The sequence below is a fragment of the Patella vulgata genome, chromosome 5, assembly GCF_932274485.2.
Source record: "Patella vulgata chromosome 5, xgPatVulg1.2, whole genome shotgun sequence".
In the NCBI taxonomy this organism is placed as follows: domain Eukaryota; kingdom Metazoa; phylum Mollusca; class Gastropoda; family Patellidae; genus Patella; species Patella vulgata.
In genome coordinates this window covers 75,517,172-75,535,260 of record NC_065883.2, presented here as the reverse complement: position 1 = coordinate 75,535,260, position 18,089 = coordinate 75,517,172, and the positions used below count along the sequence as shown (strand labels likewise).

Genomic DNA, 18,089 nt, shown 5'->3' with positions numbered 1-18,089 from the left:
GCCACGGTTGTAAGTGACAAGGAGTAAGGTCACCCTGGTTACTTTAGGAACTATCTCTGATCGGACGATGTCCGCTGACAGTTCCTATCCCTTCCTACATAGCTGCAATATGAAAATACGACAATACCTCTCTTCCCCACTTCTATTCGCAGAAACCCTTACCGTCCATTTTTCACTCGGATTATTTATTTTTCGCAAAAGGAATGATTCCTCACCTTATCTGTTACACATTTATAATAATTGAACACTATTTTCAAATAGAATTTATTGATGAAATAAACATGCGCAGAGCGCATGTTCGAGTCCCATAATGGCTGATAAGTTCTAACGTATTTTGTGTATGTGTTTAATTGCAAAATTCTACTTGAAAATAGTGTTGAATTATTGTAAATGCGTGACAGCGGCGGCAAGAAATGATTCCTTTGGCAAATAAAGAAAAATCATGGTGAAAAAATGTGAGTAAGGATTTCAAAATAGCCTTTGACCAAAGGTGGGGATGAGTGGTATTTTCATACTGCGGCTATATAGGAAGGAATGGGAATTGTCAGCGGAAATCGTCCGATCAGAGGAACTAGGGTCGCCCTTCCAACCTCATAGGTTTTCTCCGGGTCCTCCGGTTTCCCCCCACTGTTGGGGACCTCTGTGAGCGGGCGAGTTATTGAAGTAAAATTAAACCATATCTTAGTCCCGTAATGACCTAGTTTTGTTGAGTTGACTTTAACCCCCCCCCCCCTCTCTCTCTCTCTCTCTCTCTCTCGCTCTCGCTCTCTCTCTCTCTTCATTTATATTGATTAAAATATTCCTTAAATTATATTATTTAGATATTTCCAAAGATTGAGTGTCAACCATGGTTTAGTCGGAACGATTGTGGTGAAAGTGTCGAAAAAATTGAAGAAATCGAAGTCGAGGCCATCCTTAAAGGACTCTCAGGGTATGGGCAGCAGCAAGGAATTTACAGATAATTTAACCGAGTATGTTTATAAATCGACTACTTTTATTTTAGTAAAGGATTGCTTCAGTTACAGATACATTATGGGAGATTCGATAACGAGTTGGCAGTTCTCACTATAGTAGTTAAAAACTAGATAATGTAAAGGCAATTTGCTGAAAATTTCATTCAAATTGATCCACTATGAACCGAGAACTAAGCGGTTGAAATTTCAGGCTAGCCTTGGTCATCATTACTAAAGTCAGTACTATAAACAGCATAGTCTCGATTATTCATTTAATCGTTAAATCGTGAAGGAAATTTATGCAGTAAATCGGCTCATAATCCACTAAAGATTGCAGGCTAGCGATGCCATCTAGAGTTGATTATGGTCTGGATAGGTTAATTAATGTCTAATTAATAATTTAGATAACATTTCAGCCCTAAAGAAAGACCTGCAATAGACAGATTTAGCTCTTGCATAATGTATGTTTAATTTATCTATTTTAAGGAATTAATTATGTTGTATATTCTACATCCGTCATGGATTAGGTTTATCCTACTTGATGTAAATAGTCTTTATTATTATATTAATTATTATGTTTTCTCATAGCGACTGTTTCCATATCTCCTATTCATTTATAGTGATGCAGCATCTAATACCGATAATCCAGAGAATGAATCATCAGCAGTACCTTTAGATAATCCAAAAGTTAATGAACAATTGATAAACTCTGATCCACATCCGAACATAGACCAAGTAAGTCATCTTTTTTTTCTTTTCTTTTTTATCACATTCCTCTGTTATAGTACACGTCTTCAATACCCCAGTCAGGGCAGAAAGGGATGCTATGACGTTAAACCTCATTTCTTTTTATGGATGAGGAATATCAATTTCCCATTTTATGGATTGCCCCAGTCGCTGCACAAAGTACCAAAGCATGAGAACATACAGAAAAATACAAAAAATCCATTTTCATATTTTTCATATTTCCCTTTTTTAAACGTGCACAGTCATAAAATGGACGTATATTGCCGTCGCCCCTGTCTGTGTGTATGTGTGTGGTGTGTATGTGTCTGTATCGCTTAAAAAAATTGGGGGTGTGGGGAAGAGGGTGGCGGTTGTTTCGTCGCAAGCACATCAATTCAGAATCAAAATACAAGGAACAAATCTACATGAAAAATCCCTTGCATATCATTTACGAATATAGAAAGAGGTATTGTTGCTGATATATGTCTTTATTTGTTAGACTCATGATATCGGCAGTATGTTAACAATGCTGAAAACCAACCAGAAGCAGTGTAATGCTTTTAGTAGAATTTTTGCTCGAGAAATAACATATTCGCATAATATGTGATATGTACTTAAAATACTTAAATCAACTTAGTCTGTAATTGATAGTTGACTCATAAAAAAGAGCGATTTATCGAAAACATATGTCACTCATTTACCACCGAATTACACGTGAGTGGAATTATTCTAATTGCATCATTTGATTTAAAGTAACCAATCATTTTGTTAATTACACAAGTTCAGGGCCATGATCACGCGTTATTGTGCATGATATTCACTTACCTTTAAAAGAAACCGGGGAACCCTGTAAGTCAGACTTGCATTAGATTCCAGAGATCGAGGGTACATCTGAGTTCCTAGACAGCCGAAAGGCTGGATAGGGTGGAGAAGTGGTTTTAGCTATATAGTATTGTAATTTGTGCTATGCTTGTATACCTGTATTCAGCATTATATATATATATAAAATATGTAGAAGCAAACTGTCGCATTGTTATTCCTGGTAAGACAGACGTCTTAAGAAACTGGAAGAAGTAAATACACAACGTGAAGCAGAAGTAAAGACAGCTAGAGACAAATCCTAGACGATCACAAGGCTACAGAAATATGTAGTAAGAAAAGATGCATGGGTCGTATGTAGGATGTGGCGACCGGTTTGACAATGTACGCTCTCCACGTCAGACAGAAAGACTCATGGTGCTACATATTCTATTTGGTGCACGTGACTACGAGATCGAGTAACCTGGAAGAAGAATACATATTCTATTTGTACCTTTAGGGTAAGCAGAAAATTTGGAAGAAGATTAGAAGAAAAGAGAGTATGCATCACACGTTGGATGGGGGGAGTTCTCTCGTAATATTTTCCACATCTAACCACTGACTGCATAGCACTGCATAGTCTTACATATTCTAATTTGATACTGTACGCAATTTCGACCTTTGGGGTAAGAAGTCACTTTAGAAGAAGAATACATATTTGAAGACGTTACGAAGAAAACCTGTACAATCCAGCAACAGAACAATTCTGGTGGAGATATTCCAAAAATTGGGTAAATACATTTTGTTTGGTAAATTAAATGTGTTAAATTTGTTTAAAGACCAAATAATATTAATTTAAAGTTAACATCTGATAAGAAACTAAGTATTTGAAATTTAACTGTATAGAGAATAAATTAGAGTCATTCATAAGTTGAGATTGATAGGTTTATTAAACAATATAATTTCATGAGTTAGGTGTGTATATTATCAGGTTAACATGACCTGTAGTAAATTTGAGTAATAAAATTAAAGTTAAAGTGAGGGTCTTTAGGGAGTAGGTTTTAAAAAAAATGTTTTGATATAACTAAGGAATAATAAGGAAACGGAATAGGGAATAAAATAAGGAACTAATGTTGTCTCCGGATCGCAGTGACAACGACGGCAGAGCTAAGGATGAAATTTGTGAGTGATTAACTCTAGTTTCCTAGTTGGCCGCGGTTTCTACTGTGATTCGTTAATTTGTGTTTTTTGTTGTTTCGTATACTATATAGTTTTGAGGCTCTAGTCCAAAGTCTCAAGATTTTTAGTTTTAGTCGTAGTTTAACTTTTGACTAAAAGGTTGAATTGCTATTATTCGCGTTTTTGTGTCGTCCACGTGGTTAAATAAGTAGAGTAGTGTAATTTTGAATCTCTCGTCCAAGGTTTCAAAATTAGGTAATTTAACTTTTGATTAAAAAGTTGGGTTATGTAAAAAAATCCCATATGGTTAATCTAGGGATGTTGGTTATAGTTTTCCTGGGAAAAACTAAAATTATTGGCACGTGAAATTGTGAGATTATCGCAAAGTCATTAATACGAGTTTCATAGGAGGTTAAAGTTAAGAATGCGACACTTTTTAGAAAAGTGGAGTATACGGTAGATTTTGTCCGTATATAATTTTATGTAATTAAATTTTTGCTTAGAAACGTAATATTAACGTTTAATATATACTGCTAATTGCTTTAAGCTGTCAACATGTACGCAAGGATTAGAATGTGTAATTTGACATGAGGTCGAATTATTATAAACAATAGGTTCTAACACTGTGTTAAATTTGACGTGTGTAAAAGTCACGGATTGCATTAATATAATATATAGGATATAGTTAGGTATGTTCTAATTGTTTTGTTTATAGAATATAGACTGGTGTTCCGAGGGAGTGAAGTGCACGTCACTTGCTTTGAACATGATTCTAAATAATGTTTATATACATGTAATACTAATAATGGAATAGGAACTGTAGGATGAAATGGAATGTCATTCATATACTGGCCATATTTGATTGACAGTCCTATTCTAAATAACGTGTTAGGTGATACTAATGTGGAATAAGTAACCATGGGCTTGTTTCATGTATTGGTTTTTGACTAACATACAAAATGGTGGATTATAATGATTAGGTCAAAAAGGTCACATTACTGACGGTGAAATATAAAATAACAATGTAGGAATTCTAAAACAGAAACGGAAATTATAAAACATAAACGTAATTATAAAATTGTCCATTACTGATCGAGTTAGGTCAAGAGGTCAAACTTAGTTTGAAGATTTATAATTAAAGGGACACATCAAAGTTTATTAATACTTAAATAAAGTTAATTTTAATTAAGAGTAAGATTTACAAATAATTTTTCGAAATAATAATGTTAGATTAATATGAAAATAAAGTTTTAATAATTTAGGAATAGTTAGTTCTTGGTCTGATGGCAATGACATGTTTGATTGACGGATAAAATTGTACAAACCAATCATACTTAGAAGAAAAGAAAGTTTCAACTTGATACTACATGTATGGTAGCTGAAACAGACCAATACACATCCAAGAAGAAGAAATGGTTTACCAGTTTACCAAATTGACATTTCCTGAGACAGAATTTGAAGTGAAACCTGAACTTTATAAACATTACGTGATGTGTTATAGTGTTTTGAAATTAGGACACTTGAAGATTTAAAAAAGACAATTTGTGTTTTCTGTGTTTAGGCTTAGTGAATTTTCATAGGATTTTACAGTGATGAACTTTTTGGAGAACTTTTGCATGCAACTTTTGATTTTTGATTTTTGATTATGTGTGTTTGTGTTTTCAGTTTTGTTATATAGTATAGTATCATTGATATTTGCCTGTTGCATGAATAATTATAGGGTTTAGCACATAGACGTTTTAAGAGTCTCCTACCTGTTCATTTAGCATAAATCTTAGAAGGCGGGGAGGTGATAATTATATATGTTGATTTTCTAGATTTCTGCTACATTTATGAATAGTTATATAATTCTACAGATGTTGGTATGGTTATTGTAAAGGATTCAAGGAATCTTTTACCCAATACCGAGCAAAAAGTCTTAAAGAAAGGGACGAATGTAATACTCTTAGTAGAAGTTTTGCTCGAGAAATAACATATTCGCATAATATGTGATATGTACTTAAAATACTTAAATCAACTTAGTCTGTAATTGATAGTTGACACATAAAAAAGAGCGATTTATCGAAAACATATGTCACTCATTTACCACCGAATTACACGTGAGTGGAATTATTCTAATTGCATCATTTGATTTAAAGTAACCAATCATTTTTTTAATTACACAAGTTCAGGGCCATGATCACGCGTTATTGTGCATGATATTCACTTACCTTTAAAAGAAACTGGGGAACCCTGTAAGTCAGACTTGCATTAGATTCCAGAGATCGAGGGTACATCTGAGTTCCTAGACAGCCGAAAGGCTGGATAGGGTGGAGAAGTGGTTTTAGCTATATAGTATTGTAATTTGTGCTATGCTTGTATACCTGTATTCGCATTATATATATATATATATATATAAAATATGTAGAAGCAAACTGTCGCATTGTTATTCCTGGTAAGACAGACAATGTACGCTCTCCACGTCAGACAGAAAGATTCATGGTGCTCCAGCAGAGAATAACTGAAAAGTCTGAAACAAAGGTAAGAAGATGTCCGTTTTCATTGACCAACTCGTTGCAGAAATAACCAAAACAAAAATATACAGAAGAATAAAAAGAATCCATTTTCATATTTTTCATATTCCCTTTTTTTAAAAAAATAAAAATCGCTTAAAAAATTGGTGGGGTGGGGGCGTTTGAGAGAATAACTGAAAAGTCAGAAAAAAAGGCAAGAAACATATTTCATAAAGATACCCGTCTTCATTGACCCAGTTCTTTCAGAAAATACCAAAGCCAAAATATACAGAAAAATACACAAAATCCTGTCTGTGTGTGTCTGTGGTTCGCCTAAAGGCAACAAGTCTTAATCGATTGTCTTGAAACTTTGCACATTTATTCCTTATACCCTAAGGCTGACCTATATTGTTTCTGGTGCATGCCCAACCCACTGGGGCAGTGCCAACCCCAATTTTTGTGTATGTCTGTGTGTTGCCTACCGGTCGCAATTCTTGACGAATCCTTTTGAAACTTTGCATACCATTTTTTTATCCTAAGGATGATACCTTGGTGGATGCCCCCCCCCCCCCAGGGGCAGAGCCACACCCATATTTTCTTTATGGATCGTCTTGGCACCTGGCATATGTATCCCTTATAGCCTAAGAATGACAACTATTGATTCTGGTACATGTCCCAGCCCCAGGGGAAGAGCCACGCTCAGTTTTTTGTGTTTATCGTTTACACGCCATTCTGAATGAATCATCTTGGAACTTATGTATTCCTTATAGCCTAAAGACGGCAACTATTGATTTTAATGCATGTCGTCCTAACCCCTAGGGGCACAGTCAAGCCCATTTGTTTTAACGTCTGAAGGCCACAATTCTGAATGGATCAACTTGGAACTTGGCATATGTATTTCATATACGTTTTGTTAATATTTTTTCTGTAATAATCTACATGTTGCAATCATTAACAGATTTGGATCCAATTCGGCATTATCCGTCATAGTTTGTACCTACTTGTATTGTTCCATATCCAACCCCCAGGTGCCGAGCCACGCCCAATTTTTCTGTTAATCGTCTACAAGCTGCAATTCTGAATGGATCAACTTGGAAAATTGCAGATTTATTCCTTATATCGTAAAAACAGCAATTATTTATTTTGGTGCCTACCCCGACCCCAAGGTATGTGGACGTATATTGTAGCGGTACCGATGCACTTTTTATTTCTTTATAATCGGGTTGAAAGAAATGGGGGAAGGGTTGCTTCGTTGTTACCTTGACAACAAAGTAAGAAATACTTTTCAAGAGAGAGAGAGAGAGTATGTCATATTAGGAGTACACACGCTTCAATTTTAGAGATCTTTAACAGTGGGAGAAAACTTTTCAAGAGCGAGAGAGAGAGAGAAAGAGAGTATGTCATATTGGGAGTAACACACGTTTCAATTTTAGAGGTCTTTAACAGTGGGAGAAAACCGGAGGTCCCGGAGAAAAACGACATACTTGGAAAGGCGACCGACCCCACATGTTGTCACACACAAGCGGGAAATCGTAACCACGCCATTTGACTCAATGACAAATATTATGATTTAGAGCGCACGCTTTAAACCATACGGCCACCAGCACACCAACCCACCCCCACCCCCTCGTGTTAAAAAAAATGCTTTGGTTACCTGTAATAAAAAGAAATGAAATGGGTTTAGGGTCCTACTTTTCTACTACGATGTGTCTAATGGAGACGGACAATGTGCTTTACGGTAAATTTTACCCGAACAGCGGCACTGCGGACCACTCTTACGTCGAATTTCAACTGCCAAGGGACCTTTTATATGCACGCCAATGTGAACACGGGACCTCATTCCTTTCTTAACCCCCATTTCATTTCGTTTAGTTTTTTTGTTTATTAACATTGATAAAAGTAAAATGGAAGTTACACAATTGATAAAAGTAAAATTGTGTAACTTCCATTTTTTGTATGGGGTGGGTGTGGTGTTTCGTTGCATACACATGAATTCAGAAGAAAATACAAGGAGTTTATGCAATGCAAAATCTCTTAAATATTATTTACGAATATAGAAAGGAGTATTGTTGCATATATGTCTTTATTTATTAGACTCCTGACATGGACAGTATTGAAATCATACTCAAAGAGAACCAGGAGGAAATGAAGAAAATAATTGAAAAGTTGAAAATAAAGGTAAGAAAATCATACAAACTGGAGAGAGAGAGAGAGAGAGAGAGAGATATGAAATAGGGTTTAACATGATGAAATAGGGTTTAACATCCCACTGTTCTTCTTCGATCTGGCTAATGAAGACATATAACGATGCTGAAAACCATGGTGAGAATAAATGAAAAGTCAGAAACAAAGGTAAGAAATAAACTTCACAAAGGTGCACGTCGTCATTGACCCAGTCGCTTCAGGAAATAACAAAACAACATCATACATTCCTTTTTTTTTCTTTTTTTTAAAAAAAAAATCGGTTGTTTCGTCGCAAGCACATCAATTCAGAATATAAATATAAGGAACAAATCTACATGAAAAAACCCTTGCATATCATTTACGAACATAGAAAGAGGTATTGTTGCTAATATATGTCTTTATTTATTAGACTCATGATATCGGCAGTATGCTGAAAAAGAGAGAGGAAGACATGGACAGTATGAAAACTATGTTGAAAGACAGCCAGGAACAAATGGAATTAAGAATAATTGAAGAGTCGACGAAAAGGGTAATAAATCCATTTCGCAAAGATAGAAACGAGAGAAAGAGAGAGAGAGAGCGAGAGAGAGAGAAGGGGGGGGGGGTGTAACATCCACTCAACACAAACCCGGTCATTTCGGGACAAAAATGCAGTTCAATTTTATTTCAAGCCGGCAATCGAATATACGCCAATTCACTCAATGACAGACTATATGATCCAACCCACACGCGTTTAGCCTTCAGCTATCAAATTGACAGGACGTTCATTTTAGGAGTAACACACGCTTCAATTTTGGGGGTATTTAACATTGGAGGAAACCAGAGGACCCGGAGAAAAACGATGTGGTTAGAAATGCGACCCCACTTCTTGTCACAAACAAGCCCGTACGTAACAAACGTACGAAAATTAAATGGTAGCTATAGCTGGAGGTAGGGTGGGTCTGTCGTTCAGATTGAAACAAGCGGGGAATCGTAACCACGCCAATTCACTCAATGACAGATATTTTGATTAAACAATTCGGCCACCAGCACATGTAATACTATGGGGGTTATTTTAGTTCCATGAAAGGTGCTCTGTTTAATATATACTGAGCGCCATGGAAAAGGCATCACTTAGTTTTTCGTATAACAAAATGATCCTGTAAACATATCTTATTTATTTTACTTCTTATTGTGAACAATATTCAAATGGGAACACATCAATAACAACACATTTGTACACTTATGGATGTCTAATCTGTAATCAACGGTACAAAGTCAGAGGGGTCAAAACCAAAAGTACGACACAGATGTCAGTAGCGCGTGTGTCCTCCACGGGATTACGCACGCTGTGCAGCGACGTCGCATGGAATTTACCAATGTTTGAAAGAAGGCCTGGGGCAAATTGTTCTATTCTTGGACAAGATCAGCAGCTTCTAAAGCAGCAATGGTGTGCATCTGTGGTCTCCGATACAGACGGCGTCCAATCTCATCCCAGACATGTTCTATCGGTGCCATGCCCGGAGACATGGCTGGACAGTCCAAGACATTGATGTTGTTAGCAGCCAGGTAGTGCTGAAGTTGTGGGTGCGCTCGAAACATCGGAACAACAATTGGTTGCAAGACATCATCACGGTAGGCTACAGCATTAACACGACCCCTGCAAATGTGTAGGGCGGTCCGGTGATGAAATGTGAAGCATCCCCACACCATTACACTTCCCCCACCCCATCGATTCGTTTCGAAGACGGAGCAGTCTGCAAGACGTTCCCAAAGATGTCTCTACACACGTTGACGGCCATCAGCGTGATAAAGATGAAAGCGACTCTCATCACTGAAGAGCACACTTTGCCAGTCTACTCTTCTCCATGTCTGGTGTCCTTGAGTCCACATCAAACGCCGCTGACGGTGATGATCCCTGAGGATAGCTCCAACATAAGGTCGTCGTGCACGGAGTCCTACTTCTCTTAGACGACGACGTCTTACGGTGTTGGCACTTACTGGTCCTTGACTTCTGACGACTGCTGCACCTGTTCTAGTCGCTGGGCGGAATCTGTCACGCAGATGAGTGACCCGGATGTAGCGGTCTTGTGCCTGGGTTGTAACGCGTTGTGGACCAGGACGTTGACGGTCACGTGTTGATCCAGTAACTCGAACACGTTCCACCAACCTTACAATAGTGGACTGATGACAATTGAAGTGTCTGGCAATATAACGTGTAGACATGCCAGCCCTGGACATTCCCATGGCTTTTGTGCGCACGGGCCGATATTTTTTGCGTTTGGGAGCATTGTGTGAAACAATAGTTCATAGTATTGCATAATATTATAAATACAAAACCACCAAGTAATAAAATATTTGGGAAAAAAAGTGATGCGTTTTCCGTAATACTATAGGGGTTATTTTAGTTCTATGAAGGTGCTTTGTTTAATATATACATGATTAAAGAAATGGGTGACAGCGAGAAATGGGCTAAGTAGGTATTTGGCAAGATTCAACTTTGTTACATTAACGCACAGACAGTTCCTGCCACCAACAATTGGACTACTATCGTCCAGTCATCTCGTGCACAGATTAAGCCAATTAAATAGAATAATATTGACGTTAAAAGCCGCCCATAATAAACACTTACCCAAAAATGGTTATTGTCACGCCTTAATACCTGAGGCATCTATACTTTCTTTATAAGAAAGGGCGGGGTTAAATTTCTCTTCAGACATCATGTGGACTTCTAGAGAGATATACCTTTAGCCGCCTCGGCTAACAGGCCGGGCGAGAACATCATGTAGAACTATGAAGAAGTGTCAGAGTCTTGCCACCTTTCTTTCGGATTCCAAGATATTTTCAGACATCATTTAGTTTTCTTAGAAGAACGTACTCTCAGCCTCTGGGATAGAGACAATATACGTCATTGCTTGTATCTGTTTGCTTGTCGACTACAGGCCACATTTCTTAACGTATTATCTGGAAACTTTGCATACTTAGTCTTTTTACCCTAAGGAACATCCATTTTATTTGTGGTGCATGCGCAACCCCCAGGGGCAGAGTCACGCCTATTTTCTTTTTGTGTGTCTGTGTGTCGCCTTAATCAATCGTTTTGAAAAATATTCATATTTATTCCTTATACCCTAAGAATGATCCCTATTGTTTTTGGTGTATGCCGGACGCCCATTTCTTGTATTTATTTATTTGTCATCGCATTTCTTAACGTATCATCTTGAAACTTTGCATACTTATTCCGTGTACCCTAAGAAACACCCCTATTATTTGTGGTGAAGGCCCAACCCCCTTGGGCAGAGCCTCACCCCTTTTAATCGATCGTCTTGAAAACGTTTCATACTTATTCCTTATACCCTAAGTGTGACAGCTATTATTTTTGGTGCATGCCCGACCCCCTGGGACAGGGCCACGCCCAATATTTGTGTGTGTGTGTCTTGTGTTTCGCCCACAGACCGCAATTCCTTATACCCAAGGGATTACCCCTATTGTTTTTTGGTGATTTTCCGACCTCCAGGGACAGAGCCACACCAATTTTTCTTTGTTTCTATATGTTGCCTACAGGCCACGATTCTCAACGGGTGGGTCTTTGAACTTTGGATATGTATTCCTTATCGCCTAAGGACGTCAACTGCATGCCCAGACCCCCAAGGGCAGAGCCACGGCCATGTATGGCATATGTATTCCTTATAGCCCAAGGGCGGCAAATATTGTTTTTGGTGAATGCCCCGATACCCAGGGGCAGAACCACGCCCAATTTTTGCATTTAAGTCCTAAACCCACAATTCTGAATGTATTATCTTGGAACTTGGTATTATAACCTAAGGACGGCAAATATTGATGTTGGCGCACGCCCCCCCCCCTCCCCTTCGACGTGGCCACACCCACTTTTTGTTGATATTTTGTCTGTAAATGATATACCGGTCGCAATTATTAACAGATTTGGATTCAGTTCGGAATGATCCAGCATAGGGTTGTACCTATATATATTGGTCCATGTCCAACGCCCAGGGCAGAGCCACGCCCAATTTTTGTATTTTTTGTCTACAGGATGCAGTTCTAAATGGATCGTCTTGGAACTTTGCATATGTATTCCTTATACCGTAAAGACAGCAACTATTTATTTTGGTGCATGCCCCGACCCCCCGGGGCGGTGTCACACCCACAATTTTGTTAATATTTTTTCTGTAAATTTGGCAAAATAAACCCAACGCCTAGACTACTTTTCCTCTTGTCATACTACATGTTGAGTTGCATGTACATCAATTCAGAATAATACAATGCGTATGTCCAATGAAATAAATCCTTTAATATAATTTACGAATATAGAAAGGGGTATTGTTGCTGATATATGTCTTTATTTATTAGACACGTGACATGTTGAAAGAGAACAAGGAACAAATGGAGGGAATAATTAAAGAATCAGAAAAAAGGGTAAGAAATCCATTTCGCATAGATACAAACGAGAGAGAGAGAGAGAGAGAGAGAGAGAGAGAGAGAGACGCGTCACAGGGACCTTTGATATGCACGCCAATGTGTCATTAAAACCCATTTCATTCCGATTCATTGTCTCAATAGTTCCTTTCATTAAAGTAATAAATTGCATTTTTTTTTCGGTCGGGGGGAGGGGGGGGGGGGGTTCGTCGCGTACACATCCATTCAGAATAAAATCCAATGGATATAATTTCAATATAATTTACGAATATAGAAAGGGGTATTAATACTAATATACATGTATGTCTTTATTTATTAGAGAACAGAGAACAAGAAGCAAACGGAGAGAATAATTAAAAAAGCAGAAAAAAATGTAAGACATCCATTTCTCAAAGATGCAAGAGAGAGAGAGAGAGAGAGAGAGAGAGAGAGAGGGGGGCAACATCCACTCAACACAAACTAGGTCATTTCGGGACAAAAATACAGATCAATTTTATTTCATTAGTTTGTCTTAGAGTAGGGGTCTTTAGCATTGGGGGATACCGAGAACCCGGAGAAACCCGGAAATGGAATATACGCCACTTAACTCAATGACAGACTATATGATCCAATGCGCATGCGTTTAGCCTTCAGCTATCAAACTGGTGGTATTGTTGCTAATATATGTCTTTATTTATTAGACTCATGATATCGGCAGTATGCTGAAAAAGAGAGAGGAAGACATGGACAGTATGAAAACTATGTTGAAAGACAGCCAGGAACAAATGGAATTAAGAATAATTGAAGAGTCGACGAAAAGGGTAATAAATCCATTTCGCAAAGATAGAAACGAGAGAAAGAGAGAGAGAGAGAGCGAGAGAGAGAGAGAGGGGGGGGGTGTAACATCCACTCAACACAAACCCGGTCATTTCGGGACAAAAATGCAGTTCAATTTTATTTCAAGCCGGCAATCGAATATACGCCAATTCACTCAATGACAGACTATATGATCCAACCCACACGCGTTTAGCCTTCAGCTATCAAATTGACAGGACGTTCATTTTAGGAGTAACACACGCTTCAATTTTGGGGGTATTTAACATTGGAGGAAACCAGAGGACCCGGAGAAAAACGATGTGGTTAGAAATGCGACCCCGCTTCTTGTCACAAACAAGCCCGTACGTAACAAACGTACGAAAATTAAATGGTAGCTATAGCTGGAGGTAGGGTGGGTCTGTCGTTCAGATTGAAACAAGCGGGTAATCGTAACCACGCCAATTCACTCAATGACAGATATTTTGATTAAACAATTCGGCCACCAGCACATGTAATACTATGGGGGTTATTTTAGTTCCATGAAAGGTGCTCTGTTTAATATATACTGAGCGCCATGGAAAAGGCATCACTTAGTTTTTCGTATAACAAAATGATCCTGTAAACATATCTTATTTATTTTACTTCTTATTGTGAACAATATTCAAATGGGAACACATCAATAACAACACATTTGTACACTTATGGATGTCTAATCTGTAATCAACGGTACAAAGTCAGAGGGGTCAAAACCAAAAGTACGACACAGATGTCAGTAGCGCGTGTGTCCTCCACGGGCTTACGCACGCTGTGCAGCGACGTCGCATGGAATTTACCAATGTTTGAAAGAAGGCCTGGGGCAAATTGTTCTATTCTTGGACAAGATCAGCAGCTTCTAAAGCAGCAATGGTGTGCATCTGTGGTCTCCGATACAGACGGCGTCCAATCTCATCCCAGACATGTTCTATCGGTGCCATGCCCGGAGACATGGCTGGACAGTCCAAGACATTGATGTTGTTAGCAGCCAGGTAGTCCATACTAAAACGGGCGGTATGCGGACGTGCATTGTCCTGTTGGAAGTGCTGAAGTTGTGGGTGCGCTCGAAACATCGGAACAACAATTGGTTGCAAGACATCATCACGGTAGGCTACAGCATTAACTCGACCCCTGCAAATGTGTAGGGCGGTCCGGTGATGAAATGTGAAGCATCCCCACACCATTACACTTCCCCCACCCCATCGATTCGTTTCGAAGACGGAGCAGTCTGCAAGACGTTCCCAAAGATGTCTCTACACACGTTGACGGCCATCAGCGTGATAAAAATGAAAGCGACTCTCATCACTGAAGAGCACACTTTGCCAGTCTACTCTTCTCCATGTCTGGTGTCCTTGAGTCCATGTAAAACGCCGCTGACGGTGATGATCCCTGAGGATAGCTCCAACATAAGGTCGTCGTGCACGGAGTCCTACTTCTCTTAGACGACGACGTCTTACGGTGTTGGCACTTACTGGTCCTTGACTTCTGACGACTGCTGCACCTGTTCTAGTCGCTGGGCGGAATCTGTCACGCAGATGAGTGACCCGGATGTAGCGGTCTTGTGCCTGGGTTGTAACGCGTTGTGGACCAGGACGTTGACGGTCACGTGTTGATCCAGTAACTCGAACACGTTCCACCAACCTTACAATAGTGGACTGATGACAATTGAAGTGTCTGGCAATATAACGTGTAGACATGCCAGCCCTGGACATTCCCATGGCCTTTGTGCGCACGGGCCGATATTTTTTGCGTTTGGGAGCATTGTGTGAAACAATAGTTCATAGTATTGCATAATATTATAAATACAAAACCACCAAGTAATAAAATATTTGGGAAACAAAGTGATGCGTTTTCCGTAATACTATAGGGGTTATTTTAGTTCTATGAAGGTGCTTTGTTTAATATATACATGATTAAAGAAATGGGTGACAGCGAGAAATGGGCTAAGTAGGTATTTGGCAAGATTCAACTTTGTTACATTAACGCACAGACAGTTCCTGCCACCAACAATTGGACTACTATCGTCCAGTCATCTCGTGCACAGATTAAGCCAATTAAATAGAATAATATTGACGTTAAAAGCCGCCCATAATAAACACTTACCCAAAAATGGTTATTGTCACGCCTTAATACCTGAGGCATCTATACTTTCTTTATAAGAAAGGGCGGGGTTAAATTTCTCTTCAGACATCATGTGGACTTCTAGAGAGATATACCTTTAGCCGCCTCGGCTAACAGGCCGGGCGAGAACATCATGTAGAACTATGAAGAAGTGTCAGAGTCTTGCCACCTTTCTTTCGGATTCCAAGATATTTTCAGACATCATTTAGTTTTCTTAGAAGAACGTACTCTCAGCCTCTGGGATAGAGACAATATACGTCATTGCTTGTATCTGTTTGCTTGTCGACTACAGGCTACATTTCTTAACGTATTATCTGGAAACTTTGCATACTTAGTCTTTTTACCCTAAGGAACATCCATTTTATTTGTGGTGCATGCGCAACCCCCAGGGGCAGAGTCACGCCTATTTTCTTTTTGTGTGTCTGTGTGTCGCCTTAATCAATCGTCTTGAAAAATTTTCATATTTATTCCTTATACCCTAAGAATGATCCCTATTGTTTTTGGTGTATGCCGGACGCCCATTTCTTGTATTTATTTATTTGTCATCGCATTTCTTAACGTATCATCTTGAAACTTTGCATACTTATTCCGTGTACCCTAAGAAACACCCCTATTATTTGTGGTGAAGGCCCAACCCCCTGGGGCAGAGCCTCACCCCTTTTAATCGATCGTCTTGAAAACGTTTCATACTTATTCCTTATACCCTAAGTGTGACAGCTATTATTTTTGGTGCATGCCCGACCCCCTGGGACAGGGCCACGCCCAATATTTGTGTGTGTGTGTCTTGTGTTTCGCCCACAGACCGCAATTCCTTATACCCAAGGGATTACCCCTATTGTTTTTTGGTGATTTTCCGACCTCCAGGGACAGAGCCACACCAATTTTTCTTTGTTTCTATATGTTGCCTACAGGCCACGATTCTCAACGGGTGGGTCTTTGAACTTTGGATATGTATTCCTTATCGCCTAAGGACGTCAACTGCATGCCCAGACCCCCAAGGGCAGAGCCACGGCCATGTATGGCATATGTATTCCTTATAGCCCAAGGGCGGCAAATATTGTTTTTGGTGAATGCCCCGATCCCCAGGGGCAGAACCACGCCCAATTTTTGCATTTAAGTCCTAAACCCACAATTCTGAATGTATTATCTTGGAACTTGGTATTATAACCTAAGGACGGCAAATATTGATGTTGGCGCACGCCCCCCCCTCCCCTTCGACGTGGCCACACCCACTTTTTGTTGATATTTTGTCTGTAAATGATATACCGGTCGCAATTATTAACAGATTTGGATTCAGTTCGGAATGATCCAGCATAGGGTTGTACCTATATATATTGGTCCATGTCCAACGCCCAGGGCAGAGCCACGCCCAATTTTTGTATTTTTTGTCTACAGGATGCAGTTCTGAATGGATCGTCTTGGAACTTTGCATATGTATTCCTTATACCGTAAAGACAGCAACTATTTATTTTGGTGCATGCCCCGACCCCCCGGGGCGGTGTCACACCCACAATTTTGTTAATATTTTTTCTGTAAATTTGGCAAAATAAACCCAACGCCTAGACTACTTTTCCTCTTGTCATACTACATGTTGAGTTGCATGTACATCAATTCAGAATAATACAATGCGTATGTCCAATGAAATAAATCCTTTAATATAATTTACGAATATAGAAAGGGGTATTGTTGCTGATATATGTCTTTATTTATTAGACACGTGACATGTTGAAAGAAAACAAGGAACAAATGGAGGGAATAATTAAAGAATCAGAAAAAAGGGTAAGAAATCCATTTCGCATAGATACAAACGAGAGAGAGAGAGAGAGAGAGAGAGAGAGAGAGAGAGAGACGCGTCACAGGGACCTTTGATATGCACGCCAATGTGTCATTAAAACCCATTTCATTCCGATTCATTGTCTCAATAGTTCCTTTCATTAAAGTAATAAATTGCATTTTTTTTCGGTCGGGGGGAGGGGGGGGGGGGGGTTCGTCGCGTACACATCCATTCAGAATAAAATCCAATGGATATAATTTCAATATAATTTACGAATATAGAAAGGGGTATTGATACTAATATACATGTATGTCTTTATTTATTAGAGAACAGAGAACAAGAAGCAAACGGAGAGAATAATTAAAAAAGCAGAAAAAAATGTAAGACATCCATTTCTCAAAGATGCAAGAGAGAGAGAGAGAGAGAGAGAGAGAGAGAGAGAGAGGGGGGCAACATCCACTCAACACAAACTAGGTCATTTCGGGACAAAAATACAGATCAATTTTATTTCATTAGTTTGTCTTAGAGTAGGGGTCTTTAGCATTGGGGGATACCGAGAACCCGGAGAAACCCGGAAATGGAATATACGCCACTTAACTCAATGACAGACTATATGATCCAATG

The 18,089-nt window shown here is 39.0% G+C and overlaps 1 protein-coding gene across 1 annotated transcript in view; it reads left to right on the top strand.

Moving 5' to 3' along the window:
- Window positions 1–6,104: 6,104 nt before the first annotated feature.
- LOC126822333 (golgin subfamily A member 6-like protein 2) overlaps window positions 6,105–18,089 on the top strand; it is a 31,051-nt gene continuing 19,066 nt past the window's right edge. Inside the window, exons 1-8 of the mRNA XM_056101330.1 lie at window positions 6,105–6,176; window positions 8,243–8,326; window positions 8,742–8,861; window positions 12,677–12,742; window positions 13,062–13,115; window positions 13,423–13,542; window positions 17,405–17,470; window positions 17,792–17,845. Of these exons, the coding sequence (XP_055957305.1) occupies window positions 6,135–6,176; window positions 8,243–8,326; window positions 8,742–8,861; window positions 12,677–12,742; window positions 13,062–13,115; window positions 13,423–13,542; window positions 17,405–17,470; window positions 17,792–17,845 (606 nt within the window). The 5' untranslated portion in view covers window positions 6,105–6,134. The remainder of the gene's footprint in view (window positions 6,177–8,242; window positions 8,327–8,741; window positions 8,862–12,676; window positions 12,743–13,061; window positions 13,116–13,422; window positions 13,543–17,404; window positions 17,471–17,791; window positions 17,846–18,089) is intronic.